This window comes from Canis lupus, chromosome 20 (genome assembly GCF_048164855.1).
Source record: "Canis lupus baileyi chromosome 20, mCanLup2.hap1, whole genome shotgun sequence".
NCBI lineage: Eukaryota > Metazoa > Chordata > Mammalia > Carnivora > Canidae > Canis > Canis lupus.
In genome coordinates this window covers 45115352-45137397 of record NC_132857.1, presented here as the reverse complement: position 1 = coordinate 45137397, position 22046 = coordinate 45115352, and the positions used below count along the sequence as shown (strand labels likewise).

The 22046-nt window shown below is 36.4% G+C and overlaps 1 protein-coding gene across 1 annotated transcript in view; it reads right to left on the bottom strand.

Moving 5' to 3' along the window:
- The window catches only part of THSD7B (thrombospondin type 1 domain containing 7B), a 725689-nt gene that overhangs the window by 338906 nt on the left and 364737 nt on the right, over positions 1–22046 (bottom strand). Inside the window, exons 10-11 of the mRNA XM_072789046.1 lie at positions 7812–7941; positions 4256–4359 (exon numbers count right to left, since the gene is read on the bottom strand). Coding sequence (XP_072645147.1) covers positions 4256–4359; positions 7812–7941 — 234 coding nt within the window. The remainder of the gene's footprint in view (positions 1–4255; positions 4360–7811; positions 7942–22046) is intronic.

Sequence of the window (22046 nt, the reverse complement as noted above, 5' to 3'; positions counted from 1 at the left end):
CTGCCAAAACTTTGGCATAATTTCATTCTGCAAAGTTACTTTACCTTTCTCCATTCACTTTCTAAACCACATATTATGATTGAGGTTACAGATGGCTCCTCGTTTACTTGAAGGTGAGTTTATTGTGCTGCTTGTTCTCTGGAATAGTTTTATAAAAGAAATCTAATTGGACATTATTTTTTTCTTATTGTTTCACATCTTCCTTGCTGGTTTTGAAGTAATTTTAGAGAAAAGATGAAGTAGAGATGTCTTTGCTTCACTATCGTAAAATAGTAAAAAAAAAAAAAAAAAAAATGGAGACCCAGTCCACTACTTTAAAAGTATAAGTTTTCCAAAAGATAAACACTAGAAATCTTCTAATATTGGTGTCCAATTAGAGAAAATTCAAGTAGATTACCTGCCTAGTCTAAGGGACTGTGAAGTCTCCAGCTAGAATCCATTTAAATTGAAATCCAGGGCAGCCTGGGTGGCTCAGCAGTTTAGTGCCACCTTCAGCCCAGGGTGTGATCCTGGAGACCGAGGATCGAGTCCCACATTGGGCTCCCTGCATGGAGCCTGCTTCTCCCTCTGCCTGTGTCTCTGCCTCTCTCTCCCTCTGCGTCTCTCATGAATAAATAAATAAAATCTTTAAAAAATTTTTTTTTAAAAAACCAACCATTAGGCTATACTAGTATCAAAGTTTCAAGATCTAGGCCACCATACAGAGTAAAGTCATGTACCACACAAAGGTGCCATTTTTAAAGAAGTTAATTCCTAGAGATATTGCTGACCTAGATGTGTTATAACAATTTTTCAGTAGAAAGTAGTCTTATAATTACAAGATCATATTATTACAATAATTTTCTGATATATGGAAGTAAAATGTTTTAAGGAGGTGGTCCCTTCTCTTAATTTACATAGTCACTATCTAGCTTCACAGAAGTCCTGAATGAAATTAACTTGCCAATCAAATTCACATCTATAAATATTCTGAGAGGGACATCATTTCTGAGTGTAATTGTCATAAAATGAAGTGACCCAAAATTCCTATGTCAAAGCCCTAATCCCACATATTGCTATATTTGAAGATAATTAAAACCAAGAGAAACAGTTTGTTTTTAGGTGGTAAGGCCAGCAACACATTTTACCATCCTATCTTAGGGGTATATCGACTCTCCAGCCCTATTTCATAATTTAGTTCTGTGGGGATCTTGATTGTCTTTTCCTTCGATGAGATAGCATACTAGTCCATTACATTAATGACATCACTCTGAATGGATCAAGTGAGAAAGAAGTAGCAACTACTTTAGACATTTTGGTAAGAGGGTAAAAAATACATTTGAAAAAATTCAGAGGCCTTCTACCTCAGGGAAAATTTCTAGAAGTTCAGTGGTATAGGGCACATGAAGATATCCCTTCTATCAAAGAATATGATTTTGCATCTGGCCCCTCCTAGTGGGTCTTTTTCGATTTTGGAGGCAACATATTACTTATTCAAGTGTGTTAGACCATCTTATTTACTAAGAGATTCAAAACGCTGTTAATTTTAAGCAGGTCCCAGAATGAGAAAAACCTCTATAACAATTCAGGCTACTGCACATACTGTTCTGCCTCTTGGGCCATATGATCCAGCAGATCCAATGCCACTCAAGTATCGGTAACAGACAGGAACACTGATTGCAGCCTTTAGAGGCTTCTATAAGTAACTGCAGGACAGGTCCTAGGATTTTGGAGCCAAGCCCTGCCATCTACTGCAGATAACCATTCTCCTTGAAAAACAGCTTCTAGTCTGATACTGTGCCTTAGTAGAGATTGAAGGCTTAATCATGGGCCACCAAATTATCATGCAACCCATATGCCTTCATAAACTGGATGTTACTTAATCCACCAAGCCACAACGTAAGTCATCATCAAATGGAAAATGGTATATAGATGATTTAGCCCACACAGGCCCTGATGGCATAAGTAAGTTTATATGAATAAGTGGGAAAATGTCCATGGTCTTCGCTTCTGCTTCAGCACCTGCTCTCTCCCAGTCTGTACCTATGGCCTCATGGAGAGTTCCCTACAATCAATTGATGGAAGAAGAGAAGAATCCAGCCTAGTTTACTGATGGTTCTGCATAATATCTAGGCACAATCCCAAAATGGACAGCTATAGCACTATAGCCCCTTTCTGAGATAAAGAGAAATCTTCCTAGTGTATAGAATGTAAAGCAGTATATTTGGTTGTTCACTTTGCTTGGAAGGAGAAATGGCCAGATATGTGATTACACACAGATTCACGGCCTGAGGCCAATGGTTTTGCTCTATGGTCAGGGTCTTGGAAAGAACACGACTGGAAAGTTGGTGACAAGGAAATCTGTGGAAGGGTTATCTAAACAGACCTCTGTTTTTTGGGGGAAACAATGTGATCAAATTTGAGTTCCATGTGAATGCTCATCAAAGAGTGACTTCAGGAGAGGAATATATTAATAGTCAAATGGATAGGATGATCTGTTCTATGGATACTAGTCACCTTAGTCATCCCTCTTTATCCAGTTACTCCTGTCATCATCAAATGGATTCATGAACAAAGTAGTCATCATGACAGGAATGGAGGTTATTCACAGGCTCAGCAATACGGACTTCCACTCACCAGTGTCAACCTGACTATGGTAATCATTGAGTGCCCAATACGCCAGCAGCAGGAAGCAACACTAAGTCCTCAATATGGCACCACTCCCCAGAGTGGTGAGCTGGCTAAATGGTGGTTAGTTGATTACACTGTACCATTTCCATCATAGGATGGGTAATGTTTTATTCTTACTGAAATATATATTTATCCTGGATATGTATTTCCTTCCCTGCAGACAATACTTCTGCCAGAACTACCATCCATGAACTTACAGAATGCCTTGTCCATAGTCATGGTATACCACTCAGCATTGCTTCTGATACAGGAACTCACTTCACAACAAATAAAAGTGCTGCAGTGGGCCCATCCTCGTGGAATTCACTAGCCTTACTATGTCTCCCACAATCCTGAAGCAGCTGGCTTGAAAGAGTGCTAGGAAGGTCTTGTAGACTCAATTACAATATCATTCAGGTGACAATACCTTGCAGGGCTGAGACAAAGTTTAACAGAAGGCTGTATAGGCTCTAAATCAGCACCTGATTTTTGGTACCATTTCCCCCCTAGGCAGGATTTATAGGTCCAGGAATCAAGGGGAGGGAATGAATAGGAGTGGCATAACTCACTATAACCTCTGGTGACTCACTGGTAAAATGTTTGCTTCCTGTCTCCTGCAATCTTATGTTCTGCTGCCCTATACGTCTTTGTTCCAAAGGAAGCAATGCTTCCACTAAGAGACAAGATTCTATTGACCTGGAAGTTAAGACTGCCACCTAGCCATGGTAAACTCCTCACAGCTTGAATCAACAGATAAAACAGGGAGTTCTTGTGCTGGCTGGGATAGATTACTGGTCCTGACCAATAGATAAAGACACTTAATTCTAAATACGCCTTTTAGAAAAAACTATAAAGCCAGCATAATGCAGTTAGTTCCAAAAGGTCTGATTTTGCTACAAAAATCCCTTTAACAACAAAGTGGTTAGATTTAAGAGTAAGACACTTCTTAACAAGCCTCATTTGATTGGTACCTGGATTATGAATGAAACAGAAAAGTAAGCAGTCTGATGAGTCTCTGCTTTTCAGAGATTTCAAGATGTCACACCTTGGCATTGATAATTAAAAGCACTTCTACTTTAATCCAGATGCCTACTTGCAATGTCTTCCAGGAGTTTAAATAATACCTTTCTATGTGTATTATAAGAAGGCATAGTAAGGACGTATATAACAATTATATTTAAGTCATAATTATTAAGATTACTCTATTTATTCAATTATCCTTAATTCATTTAATGAATATTAAAGGAGCACCTAAAAATGCAATGTATACTGTTGGGTCTAATCATAGATATAGTCTTCATTCCTTGGATCACGTCCAACATATGTTTGGAACATAAGCATTGAAATATGCAAATGACTGAGAAGAGACACCTGCTTCCATTGCATTAGTCCTTAGACACACAAGCTGGTTATGGTTAAAAAATGGTAAAAAGAAAATGGTATAATATCAATATTACCTAACACCAAAAACTCAAATACTGATAAATATAAATAATTTGATCCAATAATATCCTAATTATTCAAATATAAAATAAGCAATAGCTTATAAGAATAACATAATTTTAAGTTATATTGTAACAGAAAAACTGTTTCAAAATTCTCTTACCTCTTGTTTGTACCCCCTTTCCACAGGGTTCACTAGAGCCCATTATCCCCTGCCTGACAGACTCTGGAACCAAGATACAAGGGCTCCATTTCTGTGGCTTCCACCTGTGATTACAAAGAACAGCAGACTAAAAATTTTACCATGGCAAATGTACAAAAGAAATACACTAAATAAATGAATTTGAAATCCAAAAGCACAAAAACACTAATTCAATAAAAACAGATTTAAAACCAATGTCATACGATGGATCCCTGGGATGCAGTTGGGAGGATAGTAGTCTACTCTACCCTAGATTGATGGTTAATGCAATATTTCTATTTTTTAAAATGTGGACATTTTCCATAAAAGCTATATTCTATAGAGCAAAGGGGCAGTAAAAATCTTTAAAAGCAGAGATTAAATCTAGGTTTACCCTCCTCTGAGCTTAAAACTATCTAAAAAAGTAGGAGGAGGAGGAAGAGGAAGAAAAGGAAGAAAAAGAAAAATCCCTCTGTCCGACACATTGGTGCTTTAGAGAATCAAGGCTTGAACATCTGAAAGTTTGGGGTGCAAACCGTCACACTCGATCTGCTTCAAGACATTTTTGTAAGATGTTTTCTAAGACTTTAGGGTGACTCAGAAATTTCAAAAGTCATAAGGGAAGGCGGAGTTGAAGGGACCTATCTTATGTGATAGCTCGCCTCATGGAAGAGGAATGGATCCACTTCTGATGAATTGTCAATATTTCTCTTCCTCAAAGAAAATATTTTCTAAGGAAGTCTTGTGGATTTTCACTGTTTTCCTTCCTCAGGTATAAAAACTTCCTATTTTATGACCCACAGGACAGAGTGACTTGTATCCTTAAACCCATCCCTTGAGAATGTACCAGAAAACCCAAACCGTAAGTGTAACCACAGATTCTGCTCCTTCCTTAGTATATTTTCACACTTTTTCATATGAGCCAATACCTCTGATAGAAATGCTACTTCAAAAAAAATGAAACAGAAACATGAAGCAAAAATATTATTGACCAGTTTTGCAAATGAAATAATTGATATATATAGATCCCTAGAATTTTTTCATCTTGCAAAGCTGGTTAATTATATATGTAAAATCATTGACCTCACTCAAGTGGCCTCTATATTGGGACTAGTTGAGAAATTCTAGAGAAATTGAGAAACAGCTAAACATAAAAACTTATCATTTAAAGAAATCACCCCTTAATTTTAAATAACTGTAAATTTACTTTGTATATGCATAGATTCATTGAGTATAATTCCAAAATACAGAAATTGAAATGGCAAGGGGTTTTAGTCCAATTTTTCAATAGGATGAATCACTCATTCAGATATCTTAAGTTTACTGAGGCTTTCTACATCAAAATGAGACTATGGAGCTCAGTGTTGTTTAGTATGCTCCATAAACTGAAATAGAATGAATTTTAGTACTCTCATTAAACACAGTTTTGGAATGATAAACTTGGGCTCAGAGTGGTTAAGTGAAATGTATGATATTCCATAACTCAGCAGGCCAGTTTTCCCTCCTAAAACCCTGGATGTTCAGCTATAGACTCTTGGCCCCACCATCAATTCTATGTAAGGATACATCACCATACTGTCTTCCCTTTTGCTTATTAATTAAATGTGTTCAGAGATGCTCAAATTCACAGAAAAATTTCTACAGACATTTTGATTCTGTTTTAACTTGTGAAACATGTGAATATGTCACCTTAATGGAGTCAAAAAGAAGAATCAGAAGATAATGATAAAGGTCTTACCTACCTAACACATCAATGAGGAGGGATGCAAAAACTAAATTGGAACCATGGTGCTTAAAATTCAAGGGTGTTTTACTAAAAAGCAGAGAATCATGCTGATAACCTGTATGCATATTAAACTAGGCATCAAGAGAAATGATACAATGATACAATCCAGACACATCATAAGTGGTTTCTGGGGAAAATTGTAGGAGGTCAATGATGGAAACATGTTCAAACATGAGTGGCTAAAATGAAGTGCAACCAGAAAGTAAAGAGAGTGGACCATAGAAAGGAAAAAAAAAAATCTCACTAATAACTTCTAGGATTTTTCTCTGATTATAATAGCCCTGGATTGATAAAAATGTCTAATAACATTTGATTTGGCTATTTCTTTCAATTGGCTACTTTCCCCAAGAGCTCTCTGATGGGCTCAGAAGTTTCAATATTTATATCTGATCCAAAAGGATGAATATTGACAGTGTTTCCACAGCACCCCTGTGGTTAATGAAGGAAAACTGGTGGTCTGGGCATGTTCCCAGTGTTTATACGTCCTCTTTAAACTGGCTGTTAGATACATACAATGAGAATAAAAGATAATAAAATTGATGGTAATTTAGACTCTTCAGTGACACTCCATTTAATGTGAGGAGTCTTCTTTAAAAAAAAAAAAAAAGAGAGAGAGCGAGAAGGAGAGAAAAGGAAAAAGAAAAATAACTTTGTTTTCCTGAACAAATTAGCCCTTGAATTTTATAGCTTTAAGATAATAGTTTCTCAAATAATCAGGAGAAACACTAGGCATTTTTGCTACGGCATTTTTAAGTGTGCTGATTACTATGTGAGTTTTAAGACAATTTTTTTTTGTTGTTGTTTTGCTTTTTGTTTTTTCTTTATTTATAAATCAGTAAAACTCAGCAGTGAGTGAATTCAATCCAGATGTACTTTAAAGCAATGCTTCAATCCAACATTAAAAGAATGGACATTAATGACTAATCACACAGATCTCAGGCATTGCTTTTATAAATAATAATAACCAACTTGTCAAGAGGGAAGATATACGTAACATATATATTTTAAAAGTCATTTTCTTTTTTTTTAAATTTTATCCACAAGTCAAACTTTTTTTTTTCTAAGTACATGTTTTTTTTTTTTTTTTTTTTTAAATGTACACATGACAAAAATTAAGAACCATTTTTTTTGGAATAAAAGTAAATAATTATTTTAAAAGTACATATTTGTTCTTAGTTCTTGATTAAAGGCTTTAAGATGAAACCAATAGAATAAGGTAAATTATATGTGTTTGTTTTCCAGGTAAAGACTTTATGCTGAATCTCTTTGGATCCTAATCCTTAAAATTGATTGCCTCGGTGCCAGAACTCCAGCAGTTCACTTAAAATCAAAACAAATTTCTTTCTTTTTTTTTCTGTTAATTAAGCTTTCATATTCTTTACTCCCTCAAAATATATTCAAAATAAGAGGGGAAAATATTGAGGTATTAAAGATAAACATTATCTCATCTTACCTCTCACTAAAAATCATAAACTACACAAAGAAAATAGGTCATGATTTATACAAAAAAAATAAAAATAATTAGTTTAAAAGGTAACTAAGGGGCACCTGGGTGGCTCAGAGGTTGAGTGAGTGCCTTCAGTTCAGGGCATAGTCCTGGAGTCCAGAGTCCAGGGACTGGGTCCCACACTGGGCTCCCTGCAGGGAGCCTACTTCTCCCTCTGCCTGTGTCTCTGCCTCTCTCTGTGTGTCTCTCATGAGTAAATAAATAAAATCTTTTAAAATTTTTAAAAATAAAAGGTAACTAATTACCGATACATGGGGCACAGTGAAATATCTTCACACTCTCGCTCTTCAAATAAAGTATCTGGGCATTCTTGACCTCCGTTGGCTGCTTCCTGGATGATAATCCTGTATCGGGACTGTTTTACTGTGGCATTTCCTAAAGTAAAGGAAAAATACAATTATAGTGCACTTCTGTGTGGATGCAGGGGGAAATCCAGGGTTAGTCACAGGAAGGAAGGAAGGAAGGAAGGAAGGAAGGAAGGAAGGAAGGAAGGAAGGAAGGAAGGAAACGAACGAATGAAGAATATGTGTTAAGGCTACTTAGGGAACAAAAATAACAAGCAAAGACCAGGAGTTAATACTTCATATTATACTCAATCTTACTCCCATGAGATAGTTAACACTTAATAATTGTGATTTCAAAATTTGTTGTAATATGCAAAGATTGTCTTATTATGCTTTAAATTAATCAGAATTTATAGAGTTACATAGCATAATCTGAGGAACCCCAGAAATCCTCTTTGATCTCAAAACAATAGCTCAAGGGCTTAGAGTTTTACTAGGAAGAATTCCTTCCCTCCAGCAAGGCCCTTCCCTCTATGGGTGACTCTTTACAGTGCAACTACTCATTAAAATTAAGACATTAGGAATTTATTTATTTATGGATATTGGTTTCTTATACTTCTTATTCCTCATAACCTGAAACCATATTATATAGTTGAATTTAGGGAAAAGGCATGAAAATTATAACAGAACAAAATATTGTCTACTTTCTGGTTCGGCTGAAAAGGAGAAGCATTAATAGGCACCTCAATAAAGATAGCCAATGTTCAGTTTAATGTGCTGGGGCACTCATCTCATAATCTTTGGATACCTTCTGAATCAATAACAACAATAAAAGCCAATCACAGTTACAACTATTTCAATTACCATGTGGAACTTTGCACTAGATATAAATACACAAATTCTTGAACTTAAAATTAAAAAGAAAGAGAAGGAGACACACAGAAATACAATAAGTTTAAGACATCAATAGAGCAAGAAGACATCAACAGTGTGCAGTGTTATGAGAATATAGAAGAAAGAGTAATCATCTTTGTTTCTGGAAACCAGACAGTTCCTGGAGGAGGCAGATTTTATTCTGGGACTTGAAATCTTAATTGAAAAAAAAAAAAAAGGCTGAAGCATTTTGGGCCAAGGAAAGTTTGAGAAAAAGCTCTGCTGAGACATAAATGAGTGCATAGAATTCACAGGGAAAGACATGTAGCTGCATTCAGATGAAAACTGTGTGCATTTGACTTCTGAGTGTGTACAAGCTGGGGGAGGGTTACAAAGAATGAAGAGAAGGGGTGATGTAGGAGGAAATAGAATTAATTGGTAGGTTTGGGACAGATAAGGGACTTAAACATATTAAGAGGAAACTTCAACTTCTAGAAAACCAGTAAACTAAGTGGAGTGTGACAAAAGGAAAAAAAAAAAGACTTTTCATTAAAATTATATATTCACATGTTTTGTTTTTAAATCATTACTACAAAGACTTACAGTGAGAAACAATTGACCCACAACCCATTCCCTGCCCTCCTTCCAGAACAACTCAAAATCTATATGGTTCTTCTGTGGTTATCTCCAAATCTATACATAATAAGCTTATGCCATTGCTTCTTGATTCATTAATTTTAGACATCATTTATTGACTTTCTGCTATAATTGATGGTACTTTACTTTGCACCACCTTTCAATTGTCTATAATTGTATCACCATTTTTATGCCTCTAAGGGTTATTTTAAAGACTTTAAATAGCTCATTTTTTTCCCCAGTCCCACTCCTCACTCCTGCCCTCTGTCAGACCAGCCACCACCATCCTAAAGAGTCTTTATGGGTAGATGAGCTTCCTCTTCTCTTGCCACCCATATTCCTGATAAGTTAGGTCATGGCTTCCTGTGCTGCGTCACCACTTTCTCTGCTCTTTAGTCTTGTCTATTAAATTTTTCATAAATGAGTTTAGATCTTTCATCCACTGATGGTCCTCTCTATTTTTTTTTAACAAGGAGTTTTACAATTTACTTTTACAATTCATTTCCATTATTTTAATAAGATTATGGGAAGAAGAGGAAACCAAATACTTACATATTTCATGAGCTTGAACTCTAAGTTAAGCAGATGTTTCTTTTCCATTTACTTATAGATCTATCCCCCTGCTTTTTAAAAATCTGCTGTCTATTCAGGTAACTGTTCATGGGAGGACTGTATCAGTGACTCCCTTGTCTATTGGCTTCTGGTTGGGTTTGGCCAATAAAAGGATAAGACAAACAATATAAGGATATAAGATAAGAAGAGAGAAAGATAAGGGAATTTATTCCACCAGATTTCATCTAGATCACCTCGGTTTGTTCTCTACCTCAACCAAAAGCCATGGCTTCTATGGAGTGGGCCTCTCCTGCAGCTATAGTCCTACTATTTGTTCTCACTTCTATCAAATTTCAGATTCCTAAATATCACTAGTCCAGGTACTGAACCACCCATTAGTAGCTTAAGTAACACTTCCCAGTCTTTTGTAAGTAACTCCTTCATTAAAATTTCCCCAGTTGTCTCATTTGAATGGACCACCTGTTTCCTGCCAGGACATGCTAATAAAATCAAAGGAGATATATATATGATAGGGAAGAATTGTATAATTGGCCCTTTTCTAAAAGTACTTAAGGTCCTGTGAGAAGTATAAAATAGAAAGTTAAAAAGGAAAAAGAAAAAAGTATAATTAAGACAGTTATGGTAAAAAGCTGAGAATTTTCCCTCTAAGTTCAGAAACAAGTCAAAAATGCTCACTTGTCACTTTAATTCAACATAGCATTGGAAATTTTAGTCACAGAAATTAGGCAAGATAAAGAAATAAAAGCTTTCAAACTGAAAGGACAGCAGATGACATGATACCGCAAATAGAAAATCCTAAAGATTCCACCAAAAAACTATTAGAACTAATAAATGAATTCAGTACAGTTGCAGGACACAAAATTAACATGCAGCAATTAGTTGTGTTTTTATACACGAACAGCCAACTATCAGAAAGGAAAAAAAATTAAGAAAACAATCCCAGTTACAACTTCATCAAAAATAATAAAATACCTAGGAATAAAATTAGCCAGGGAGGTAGAAGATCTGTACTCTTAAAACTTTAAGACACTGATGAAAGAAATTGAATAAGGCAAAAAGAAATGGAAAGATACACCATGTTTATGGATTGGAATAATTATTATTGTTAAAATGTCCATACTATCCAAAGCAATCTACAGATTCAGTGCCTTCAAAATATCAATGGTATTTTTCATGAAATTAGAATAGAAGCCCTACAATTTGTATAGAACCACAAAAGATCCCAAATAGTCAAAGCAATCCTGAGAAAAAACAACAAAGTGAAAGAATCAAGCATACTCTCTGGTTTCAAACGACACTACAAAGCTACAGTAATCAAAACAATGGTACTGGCACAAAAACAGATATATAGATCAATGAAAAAGAAGAGAAATAAAATAGAAACAAAAAAAAATCCATACATATATGGTCAATGAATCTATGGCAAAACAGACAAGAATATACAATGAGGAAAAGACAGTCTCTTCAATAAATGGTGTCAGGAAAACTGGCTAGTTACATGAAAAAGAATGAAGCTGAACCATTGTCTTATACCATACACAAAAATAAGTTAAAATGGATTAATGACTTGAATATAACATATGAAACTAAAACTCCTAGAAGAAAAGACAGGCAGTGAGTTCTGTGACACTAGCCTTAGCAATATTTGTGGACCAGTCTGTTATGCAAGAGCAACAACAGCTAAAATAAACAAATGGAATTATATCAAACTAAAAAACTTGCACAGCAAAGAAAACTATCAGAAAAACAGAAAGACAACATATTGAATGAGAGAAGATATCTGCAAATTATATACCTGATAAGAGGTTAATATCCAAAATATATAATGAACTTATACAACTTCATTAAAAAAAACAAAAAAACAAAACAACAACAACAAAACAAACAAACAAAAAAAAACAAATGAAGCATGAGCAGTGGGCTTAAATAGATGTTTTTCCAAAGAAGACATACAGATGACCAACAGACACATGAAGCAATGTTTAACATCACTAATAATCAGGGAAGTACAAATCAAAGTCACAATGAGATATTACCTCACTCCTGTCAAATTGGCTATTATCAAAAACACAAAAAATATCAAAGGCAGGCGAGGGTGTGGAGAAAAGGGAACCCTTGTGCACTGTTGGGAATGAAAACATTCCCAGTTTGGGAGTATGGAGGCTCCTTTGAAAATTAAATATAGAACTACCATACAATCCAACAATTCTGCTTTGGGGTATTTATCTGGAAAAAAATTAAAATATCAATTTAAAGAGATCTATGTACAACTGTGTTTGCTGAAGCATTATTTACAATAGCCAAGATATGGAAGCAAACTAAGTGTCCATCAAGAGATGAATGGATAAAGAAAATGTGGTATATATACATACAACAGAATATTATTGAGCCATAAAAAAGAAGAAGATCTTGCCATTTGCAACAACATGGAAGGAATTAGAGGGCATAATATTAAATGAAAGCCAGACAGACAAATATCATATGATTTCACTTATATGTGGAATCTAAAAAGCAAGACAAACAAACAAAATAAAACAGAAACAGACTTGTAGATACAAGAAACAACCTATTGGTTACCAAAGTGGGTGATGGGGTTGGGGGGGGGGCAGCAATGAAATTGGGAAAGGGGATTACAAGGTACAAACTTCCAGTTGTAAATAAATAAGTCATGGGGATGTACTTTTCAGCATCAGGAATACAATTAACAATATAGAAAAAAAAAGAACAATATAGTAAAAACTTTATATGGTGACAGATGGTAACTGGACATCATGGGAATCATCTCATGATGCTACAAATATTGAATCACTATTATGTACACCTAAACTAACAGGCTATTATATGTCAATTATACTTAATAAAGAAAATAAAAACGATTCTGTGTAATAATACAAAGCTATCTTCATTTGGGTGGGGTAGCTTTGTAAATAATTATTCCTTTAGGAATAAGTTTCTTCTCCCATTCTCAGTTAATTCCAGTTACACTGTAATTTGGAAATTATTGCTTACCTTTAGGATTTGTATGTAAGTGTGGGGTTTTGTGTATAATTGTGTGTGTTTCTGTGTGGATGTTGTCCAAGTGTTTTATTTTAGAATACCAGAAATAAAAACTGAAGAGAAAAGGAAAAATAAAATGGATACCTTTACCTCACACTCAGAGAGAACATTGATCAATGTTTCTCTCTTCACACTGCATGTGTGTGTGCACACGTGCACACATGCACACGCACACACACACAGAAACACACACAATGAACACTCCCACACAGATGTTTTCTGCTTTATGATGTAATTCCAGGTCAAGTCATTCAGAATTTGGGAAACACAATTGTATTGATTATGATGAACTTCAGACATTCAGATGGGGGTTGAGAAAGATGGATTCTATGGGCAAAACAAACTTTTAGAATAGAGGCTAGATTTTTCCAGAAAGAAAACCAATTGACATTGTACAGAAATGAAGAAAAATGTATATATTTTCAAAGAGAGAAACAGACGAGGGACAAGCCTGACACAGGGAAACAACACCAGGATCTGAGAGAGATCTGCTAAAATTTTTTTTCTGTGTGATGTGTTTCTTTGTCCTTGAACTTTGGAATGGTCATATTTAGCATTCAGCTTTAAAGGATTTTTCCACTCTTTGTGATGTAAGTGCCTCAACATAACCAGACCTACAGCGCAGTCAGTCACACACAAGAGACATGATGTAGCTGGTGTCATGGAAACTTAAGGGAAGGCAATCTGGCTTGGGGTGGAATAGTTAATAGTCTTCTCATTCCACTTTTACTTCAGAGCCAGCCTAACGGGAGCAGTTTTGTACTAAGGAAGGAGTAATTCCAGAAACCAAGAGGTAATTAGCAAGAGGATGCCTCCGGTAGAGGCAACATCCAGATCTGAAGTCAGATGAGAGGAGATGAGTAAAAGGCTAGGTGGAAGCTGTCAGGAACTGATGTCAAACAGTCTCCCTTTCTGTTGAATATACAGGAAATGATTTCAGGGTAGTAGACGGAGAATGAAAGTCGCAGGCAGCCCGGGTGGCTCACTGGTTTAGCACCGCCTTCAGCCCAAGGTGGGATCCTGGAGACCCAGAATTGAGTCCCACATCGGGCTCCCTGCATGGAGCCTGCTTTTTCCCTCTGCCTGTGTCTCTGCCTCTCTCTCTCTCTCTCTCTCTCTGTCTCTCATGAATAAATAAAAAAAGTCTTTAAAAAAATTTAAAAAAGAAAGATAGTTGCTTTAGAGGTGGCAAATATTTGAATTACATATGTGTATAAAACACATTAGAATTTTCTAGGAATGATCGTCTTAGTCTGTATCAGATCTTCTGGGCATTTTGCAGATGCAATCTCATTTTATTATTATAACACTTTATGAGGCTGGGATTGCTACTACCATTTTCATTTCTTTAAAATTATCATTATTGTTCCCACTTTACAGATAAGAAAATGGAGAGTGGGAGTGTTAAATCATTTGCTCAAAGTCAGCTAGCTAGTTCTTGAGCCATTAAAACTATGTCATTAAAACTATGGCTAAACACACATCAAAGCCCATACTCTTTCCATAAGAGACTTTATGGTAAAGTCTTTAGAGAGGGATATTGATTCTTGGGAGGAGTTTGCACCATAATTCCTCTGTTATTCTCAAGGAACACCCCCTCCTTTTTAATCAATTCTTCAGTAGTACCCTGTTGGCAGAAGGTTTCAAGTGCCAATAAACACAGAGCTAGTGGGGCTTGGTGAGTGATGCTTCCAACATCATTAGGCCTATGAAAAATAACAATAAATTAAAGTTCCTGTTTGCAAACATAAATAACTGTTCAAGCATGATTACAGCTAATAAACAACTAGTCTAAACTCAATTTTGATTTATGTATATTTTATCATCACTTAGTCATCAGGAATAATTATACTTAAGTTATTAATTATAGTCAAAAGAAGTAACATTTATTGAAGATGGCAGCTTAAACATCAAGAGTCATATTTAATATCAGACATATACAAGTGAGTTATTTATAGATATATAAATAATAAGAGATATTTATAGATTCTCTGTGAAGGTCTATACCGGTGCTTCCCAGAAGGATGATAGCAAAAGTGGAAGAAATTTGTCTGTAAAGAGTAGCTCTGGGGCAGCCCGGGGGGCTCAATGGTTTAGTGCCACCTTCAGCTCAGGGTGTGATCCTGGAGACTTAAGATCGAGTACCACATTGGGCTCCCTGCATGGAGCCTGCTTCTCCCTCTGCCTGTGTCTCTGCCTCTCTCTCTCTCTCTCTCTCTCTCTCTCTGTCTCTTTCTCTGTGTCTCTGTCTCTCATGAATAAATAAACAAAATTAAAAAAAAAAAAAGGAGTAGCTCTGGGTGATTCATGGCCACGCAAGCTGGGGCACATCATAATGAACTGGAGTCATGAGTGTTGGTCCCTGGTGTCAGGTGAGTCAATCAAAGACCTGGGGTGAAGAATTGACCCCCTAAGCTATCAATCAATTTGAAATATGAGAGTTGGGAAAGAGCAAGTGGAACATGGTAGAACACAGTAAATATTTGGACTAGCTAACAGGAGAGGTAGGGCTAGAGAAGAACACAGGAGGGGAAGTCCTCTAAAGGTGAGTGGGTGTGCAAAGTAGAGGCAGGATGACTGCGTATCAGCAGTGTGTATCATGATACGCATATTGAATATCAGCAGATATTCCAGTGCCAGCCTGCAGAAATCTGAAAAGTAGATTAAAAAACAATTAGTGCCCTGGCTTTCCTTTTTTTTTCTCAAATGTCTCCATTACTAATGGGTCTAATAGATCTTAGTGACTCATTCTGCTTCATGGCCCCAACATTCTTCCAGGATTATTGCCTTAAAACTCTTGGTTCTCACCTGGCGCTCCTTGCCTTCTACTCCATTTACATATCCAGTTTACTATCAAACAAACAGAACCAAAAATCTACTGATGATTCCTCTCTAATTAATCTTGAAGCAAAAGGATGGCACCAGTATTTGAAGATTCCTATCATATATGTAAATACTTCCTGAGGTTGAGTTATAACTCTGCTGCCTACTAGATTCTGGGCCAGCCCTTTAATATTGCTAAACCTCAGCCTCCTTGGCTATGAAACAGACCAAATAAAAACTTCTTTTTCATACAATTGTCAGTAGGATTCAATAAAATACTGCATGTGCATATTGGCTGATATAGGAAGTCTTGCCCAAAAAGATCTCATGAGAGAAGATGAGGAGAAAAAAAAAAAAAAAAAAAAAACATAGAAGATGAAGCCCATTTCATGATTGGATTGTTTCTTTGCTGTTGAATCTAATAAAGAAACAAACAATCCAATCATGAAATGGGCAAAAGACATGAACAGACATTTCACCAAAGAAGGCATAGACATGGCCAATAAGCACATGACAAAATGCTCTGCATCACTGGCCATCAGGGAAATACAAATCAAACCACAATGAGATACCACCTCACACCCATGAGAATGGGGAAAATTAACAAGGCAGGAAACAACAAATGTTGGAGAGGATGTGGAGAAAGGGAACCCTCTAGCACTGTTGGTGGGAATGTGAACTGGTGCAGCCACTCTGGAAAACTGTGTGGAGGTTTCTCAAAGAATTAAAAAGAGAACTTCCCTACGTGCCAGCAATTGCACTGCTGGGGATTTACCCCAAAGATACAGATGCAGTGAAACGCCAGAACACCTGCACCCCGATGTTTATAGCAGCAATGTCCACCAGAGCCAAACTGTGGAAGGAGCCTCGGTGTCCATCGAAAGATGAATGGATAAAGAAGATGTGGTCTATGTATACAATGGAATATTCCTCAGCCATTAGAAACGACAAATACCCACCATTTGCTTCGAGGTGGATGGAACTGAAGGGTATTATGCTGAGTGAAATAAGTCAATCAGCGAAGGACAAACACTATATGGTCTCATTCATTTGTGGAACATAAAAAAATGTGAAAGGGAATAAAGGCAAAAGGAGGGAAAATGAGTGGGAAAAATTAGAGAGGGAGACAGAACATGAGAGACTCCTAACTCTGGGAAACAAACAAGGGGTAGTGGAAGGGGAGGTGGGTGGGGGGTTGGGGTGACTGGGTGACAGGCACTGAGTGGGGCACTTGACAGGATGAGCACTGAGTGTTATGCTATATGTTGGCAAATTTAACTCCAATAAAAAATATACAAAAAAGAAAAAAGAAAAAGAGACCCTTCAAGAGTTGAGGCTTCTTCATAATAAAAGAAAAATGTGACAAACTGTGGTCTTTCATTCAGTGCTATGCCTCAGACCATGTTCAGAGCATCTAGGAGTAGACCACGAGTAGCTGAAAATCATCCCACATTCCTAGTAAACTAAATTATGATTGCAAGGCAATTTGTATCAACTACCTTCTTGTATCATTTGGAGAGGAACAGATAAAGTGATCAAATACCTTGTTTGCTCAAGGATGTCCTAGTTAATGCCTGTTATCCAGGCTTAAAAATGAAGAGCTCATCTACTTGCTTTCAGAAGTGCTTCTATTTGTATGAAAATTATATGATCACTCTGAGAAAAGACCATCCCTCCATGCGAATGTAAGAAATAAGCACATTTTGTTTCTCACTGCAGAGCAGGGTTGCATTTCAAATGTATGGAAAAGGTAGACTGCACTGCTGCTCTTAAAATTATCTACTCAATTGGATCACTGGACCTTTTTATTTCTTGTCACAGATTTCAGCCTCACATAGCCGAAAAAGATGGTCTTGTGCCCCAAGCACACTTGCTCATGAATCATTAAATTAAAACTGAAAGGGAAAAGAGAGTATAGGGCTTACCTGAAGGTAACTGACTGGAGCTACATAATATGTGTTGTTATGATAGAAATATCATGAATGACTAAAAGCTATGTAGCTAAAGAAAAGTGTCATTTAATCAAAGTGGAGTTTGAATATGAGAAAACAACTTTCAGTTGGCAAAAATTCCAAATGGTCATTAAGAAGTCTGTTCCTAAGTTGGTTCTATAGACAGAGATCACAGTATGAAGATAGACCGCACAAGTTCCTTCAACATTAAATCCCCTAAAAAGAACATTCTCTCTACTGACTAATTATACACAAGAGAATGCCCCTCTCAGGTCTATTCACAACCTTTGCTGAGGTCTCCTTTTTAGGAAAGGTACAAACCAGGATTCACCAGCCCAACTATCTCTCACTTAAATCTGGAGAAATAGATACGTGATTCTGAGTTCTTGGAGGGCAGCACTTACGACATACAGTGTTGTCATTGTTGATAAATATTTATCAGGTTTCTGCTATATATGTAGGAAATGCATGTAGGTGCTGTGCGTGATACTGAAATGTACATACATGCATTATTAAATCTCCCCAGTGAAGCAGAAGTGAAACTTGATGGATGGATAATACTGGAGAAGTTTTTCCACAGTTTATAAGTATTCAGAAATGATCCTATAAGCTTGTATTTACCATCCAAAGCCCATTAATCCCATATGTTCTCACTTTGTTAGAGCAGAAATGAAGGGGTTAAACAGTGCACACCACAATGCCCTAGAAGATCTCTGAGAGTTTTCATGTACTTCTTGGTACATTCATCTTGGTATTCCAGACAGAAAGCAGATATATCAAGAGTAGTCTCCCCTACTCCCCAACGTTCCCTCCCAGCCTAGACCTCCAAGTACTTCAAAACGAATACTGAGCCTATCTATATACCAATGAAATTAAATAAAATTGCCAAGCTTTTCTGCTAAACTTCCCAGGACTGTTGAAAATAAGCTCCAGGATATCCATACACTTCTTTCATTTTAAAATGTTGCCTGAAAAAAAATGTACTCTATATTCTTAAATGTTCATAATCATCATTCACTTTGCAACAGAGACCACATTCAATGGCTCTGGCAACAGACAGGACCTCCAGGGCTCTGATTTCTAATCCCAGCTCATTACTGAATTGCTGTATGACCTTGGGCAACGCACTTAACCTTTCAGAGTTTCAATTTTCTTGCTTTATCCTATGTGGGTAATACTGTTGAGCCAACTCATGGGACAGCTGTTAGGAATGCCTAATTAAATTGAATTTAAAGCATTTTGCAAATGTAGTACGTGTGTGTGTATCCACTTAAAATTCCTTATATATAAACCCTTAATTTCAGATGAAGCAACTCGTGTTTATATCTGCATAAACTACCTAGGATGACCATCGAGGCACATAAACATGTAAACATGGTCTCTCTATGGTAGATACCAATACTCACTGAAGCCTATGTAATAGTTCTAATTTCTAGAGACCATATCCAATTTCTTCTACTTGCTATCCTCACAATTGCAGCTCTTAAAACATCTACAATTTGTAAAGCTAACCTTATCAAATAGTGACCACTCTGGCCCTTCCTTTCTCTATATATTATAACTGGAGTCAACCACAACTATCTTGCTTTTTGCTCAACCCATATGGTCCTTAACCCTGGCTACCTATTAGAATCACAAGGGGTATTTTCACAGACTCCTAATGACCCCCCAACCCAAACCATTTAAATCAGAATCTCAGATGGGTGATGCCTAAGCATTGGTATAGTTTAAAAATCTCCAGGGCAGAGAACCACTGATTTAGCACATTTAAAGCTGGCATGTCTTATTCATCCAATATGTAAAACAGGACAAAGACAATGTAGCATGCTTAACCAAGCAATAGAAAACAAATGAGCACTAGCTAAATCATTAATGCTCTCAACACTTTTAAAAAATGCAACCTGCCCTCTAGCTAAGTACATCATAATGGGTATAATTGAAAATGTGTACTATAAATGAGGAGGGTTAACAACACTATTTATAATGACAATTTGCACTTGTCTTTTCTTCTTGCCAACCCGTGCTGAAATGACAGGGATTTATTTTCCCTCCATCCAGACCCCTTTTCATTTTAGCAGATGAAATGTCTAGTGGCTGCTTGCTACAGGCCTCCCTAACACATTCCACTTCAGCAGCCTTAAGAGTAAAATCTCTGCAACACCATACTGCACTGTGTTAGATAGTTTTGGGGAACAGAGATATCATCTAAGATATAAACTCAAGACGTAGTCATCATTAGGCATGAATACTGAGCTATATAGTTAAAACAATTATTTTGAGTAATCCATATTACCCTAACTTTTTAATATGCCTTCATGGGCATAAAGGTTGCTATTCATGCCCAGCACTGTGTTGACAGCTAGAGGACAGAAGGACAAGCTTATATGTTACAGCACAATGAGGACACACTCAGGGATGCACAACTAGCAACTTCAGAACCTCAGATCCTCTGTTCTTCTTACAGGTAAGTGAAGTGTATCACTTGCCCATCTGCCTGGCATGCTCAAAATGTACCACCACTCACTATGGGTTAGCCACATAAATCCCAGTTTCTGCATCTTTTTGCAATCTCCCTTCTAGGATGTATCTACATATAAAAAAATGGTTTACCTAAATGTAAGGTGTGAGGGATCATTTAGACATTAATATCAGTTGTGATATTTAAGCTTTTGTTTTGGAGATAGTAGTAAGACAAGTTAAAGGAAAATAACTGTAAAGCTAAACTAATCAAAGTTTTCCACTTTTAACTATAAATTTTAGCACAAAATGCAGACAAGATTTTTAATTATCGCTTGTATGCATGAGATACATGTTATTTCCTGTCTTCTTCATTATTTTGCAGCATCAATATAAAGCCTCTGGCTTTTGAAATACTTTTTTTGGCTTAGTGTAATAAGTTGACTTAGAATTGGTGATTCTGGAATGTCAGGCCTGTGAACTTGGGAAAATACTTATCTTCTGGTACCTCAAAAGGAAAGAATTAGAATTACTTATTTGGGGGTTTGAAGAAGAATAATCAGGTAATGGCATATAATTAGTTCAGGGTTTGGAATTGGGTAATATGTAACAAGATTTATTGGTAGACAGGTCAGTGTGGGGTGAGTTAAGTGTACTTCTTTTCCGTCTTTATCTAGATAACCCCTAAGCTTCCTCTGAGACTGAACAGAGGGTCCCTTCTTTCAAGAAGCCATTCCCAACCCACCCTTAGCCAGTAGTCTCCCTCTTCCAATGCTTCCATGTCTCTAGGAAGACCCACATTGCATCCGTTTGTATTCTTGTCTCTCTCTGTTTTCCGGGGCTTGTAGTGCTTAAAACCTAGTAAGCATCTAATAAATGATTGTTGAAAAAATAAGGGGATGAACAAATGAAAATCATGGTCACATGAAAATATAGCCATTTACAATTTTCTTTTTTCTTAAATGGAAAGTTGGAGACATTAGTTTCTATGAATAAGGCAGACTATTTCTGAAGAAACTGCTGGCACACAGAAAAGAAAATGCTGGAGAAGTTTGTTTTCAATTTAATTTAAAACATTTTTTTTAATTTTGAAAATTTTCAAACATATGAAATGAACCCAATATATCAGCTTCAATAATCACATGGCTATGCTTTAAAAAAAAAATCTATACCCCTACCCTTCCTTGCACACCTACATTATTTCTGAGAATATTCAGACATCATAACATTTCATCTGCAAATATTTCAGAATATATTTATAAAAGATAAGGGCTCTTTTTAAAATATAACCATTGCAGGCACCTAGGGTGGCTCTGTCGGTTAAGTGTCTGCCTATTAGTTTGGCTCAGTCCATAATTTCATGGGTGGTGAGATGGAGCCCCACAATGGGTCCCACTCAGTGTGGAGTCTGCTTGAAGGCTCTTTCCCTCTACTTCTTGCCCTAATGTACATGTGCTCTATCTCTCAAATAAATAAATCTATAAAAAAATGGAATAAAACCATAATAACACTATCATACATAGAAATGTCAATACCAATTCTAAAATACTAATAAATACCCAACTGTCATCGGGTAGTAATTTGGGTCCCAACTGTTAACTGAGTTGTAATTGGTTTACATGTCCTATAGTTTCCTCCCCCTTTTCTTGTTGTCTTTGAAATTCTTTTTTGAAATGCTTTCAAAAATATATTATAAATCTGTCTAAAAAGGCAGGCAAGTAATGTTTTGGAAAACTGTCCCTTGATGAAATTAATCCATTGTTGGCAGCAAGAACATGGCTTTTAATAGATATATTAAATCAAGAAAGAGGAGACAAAACTTCAT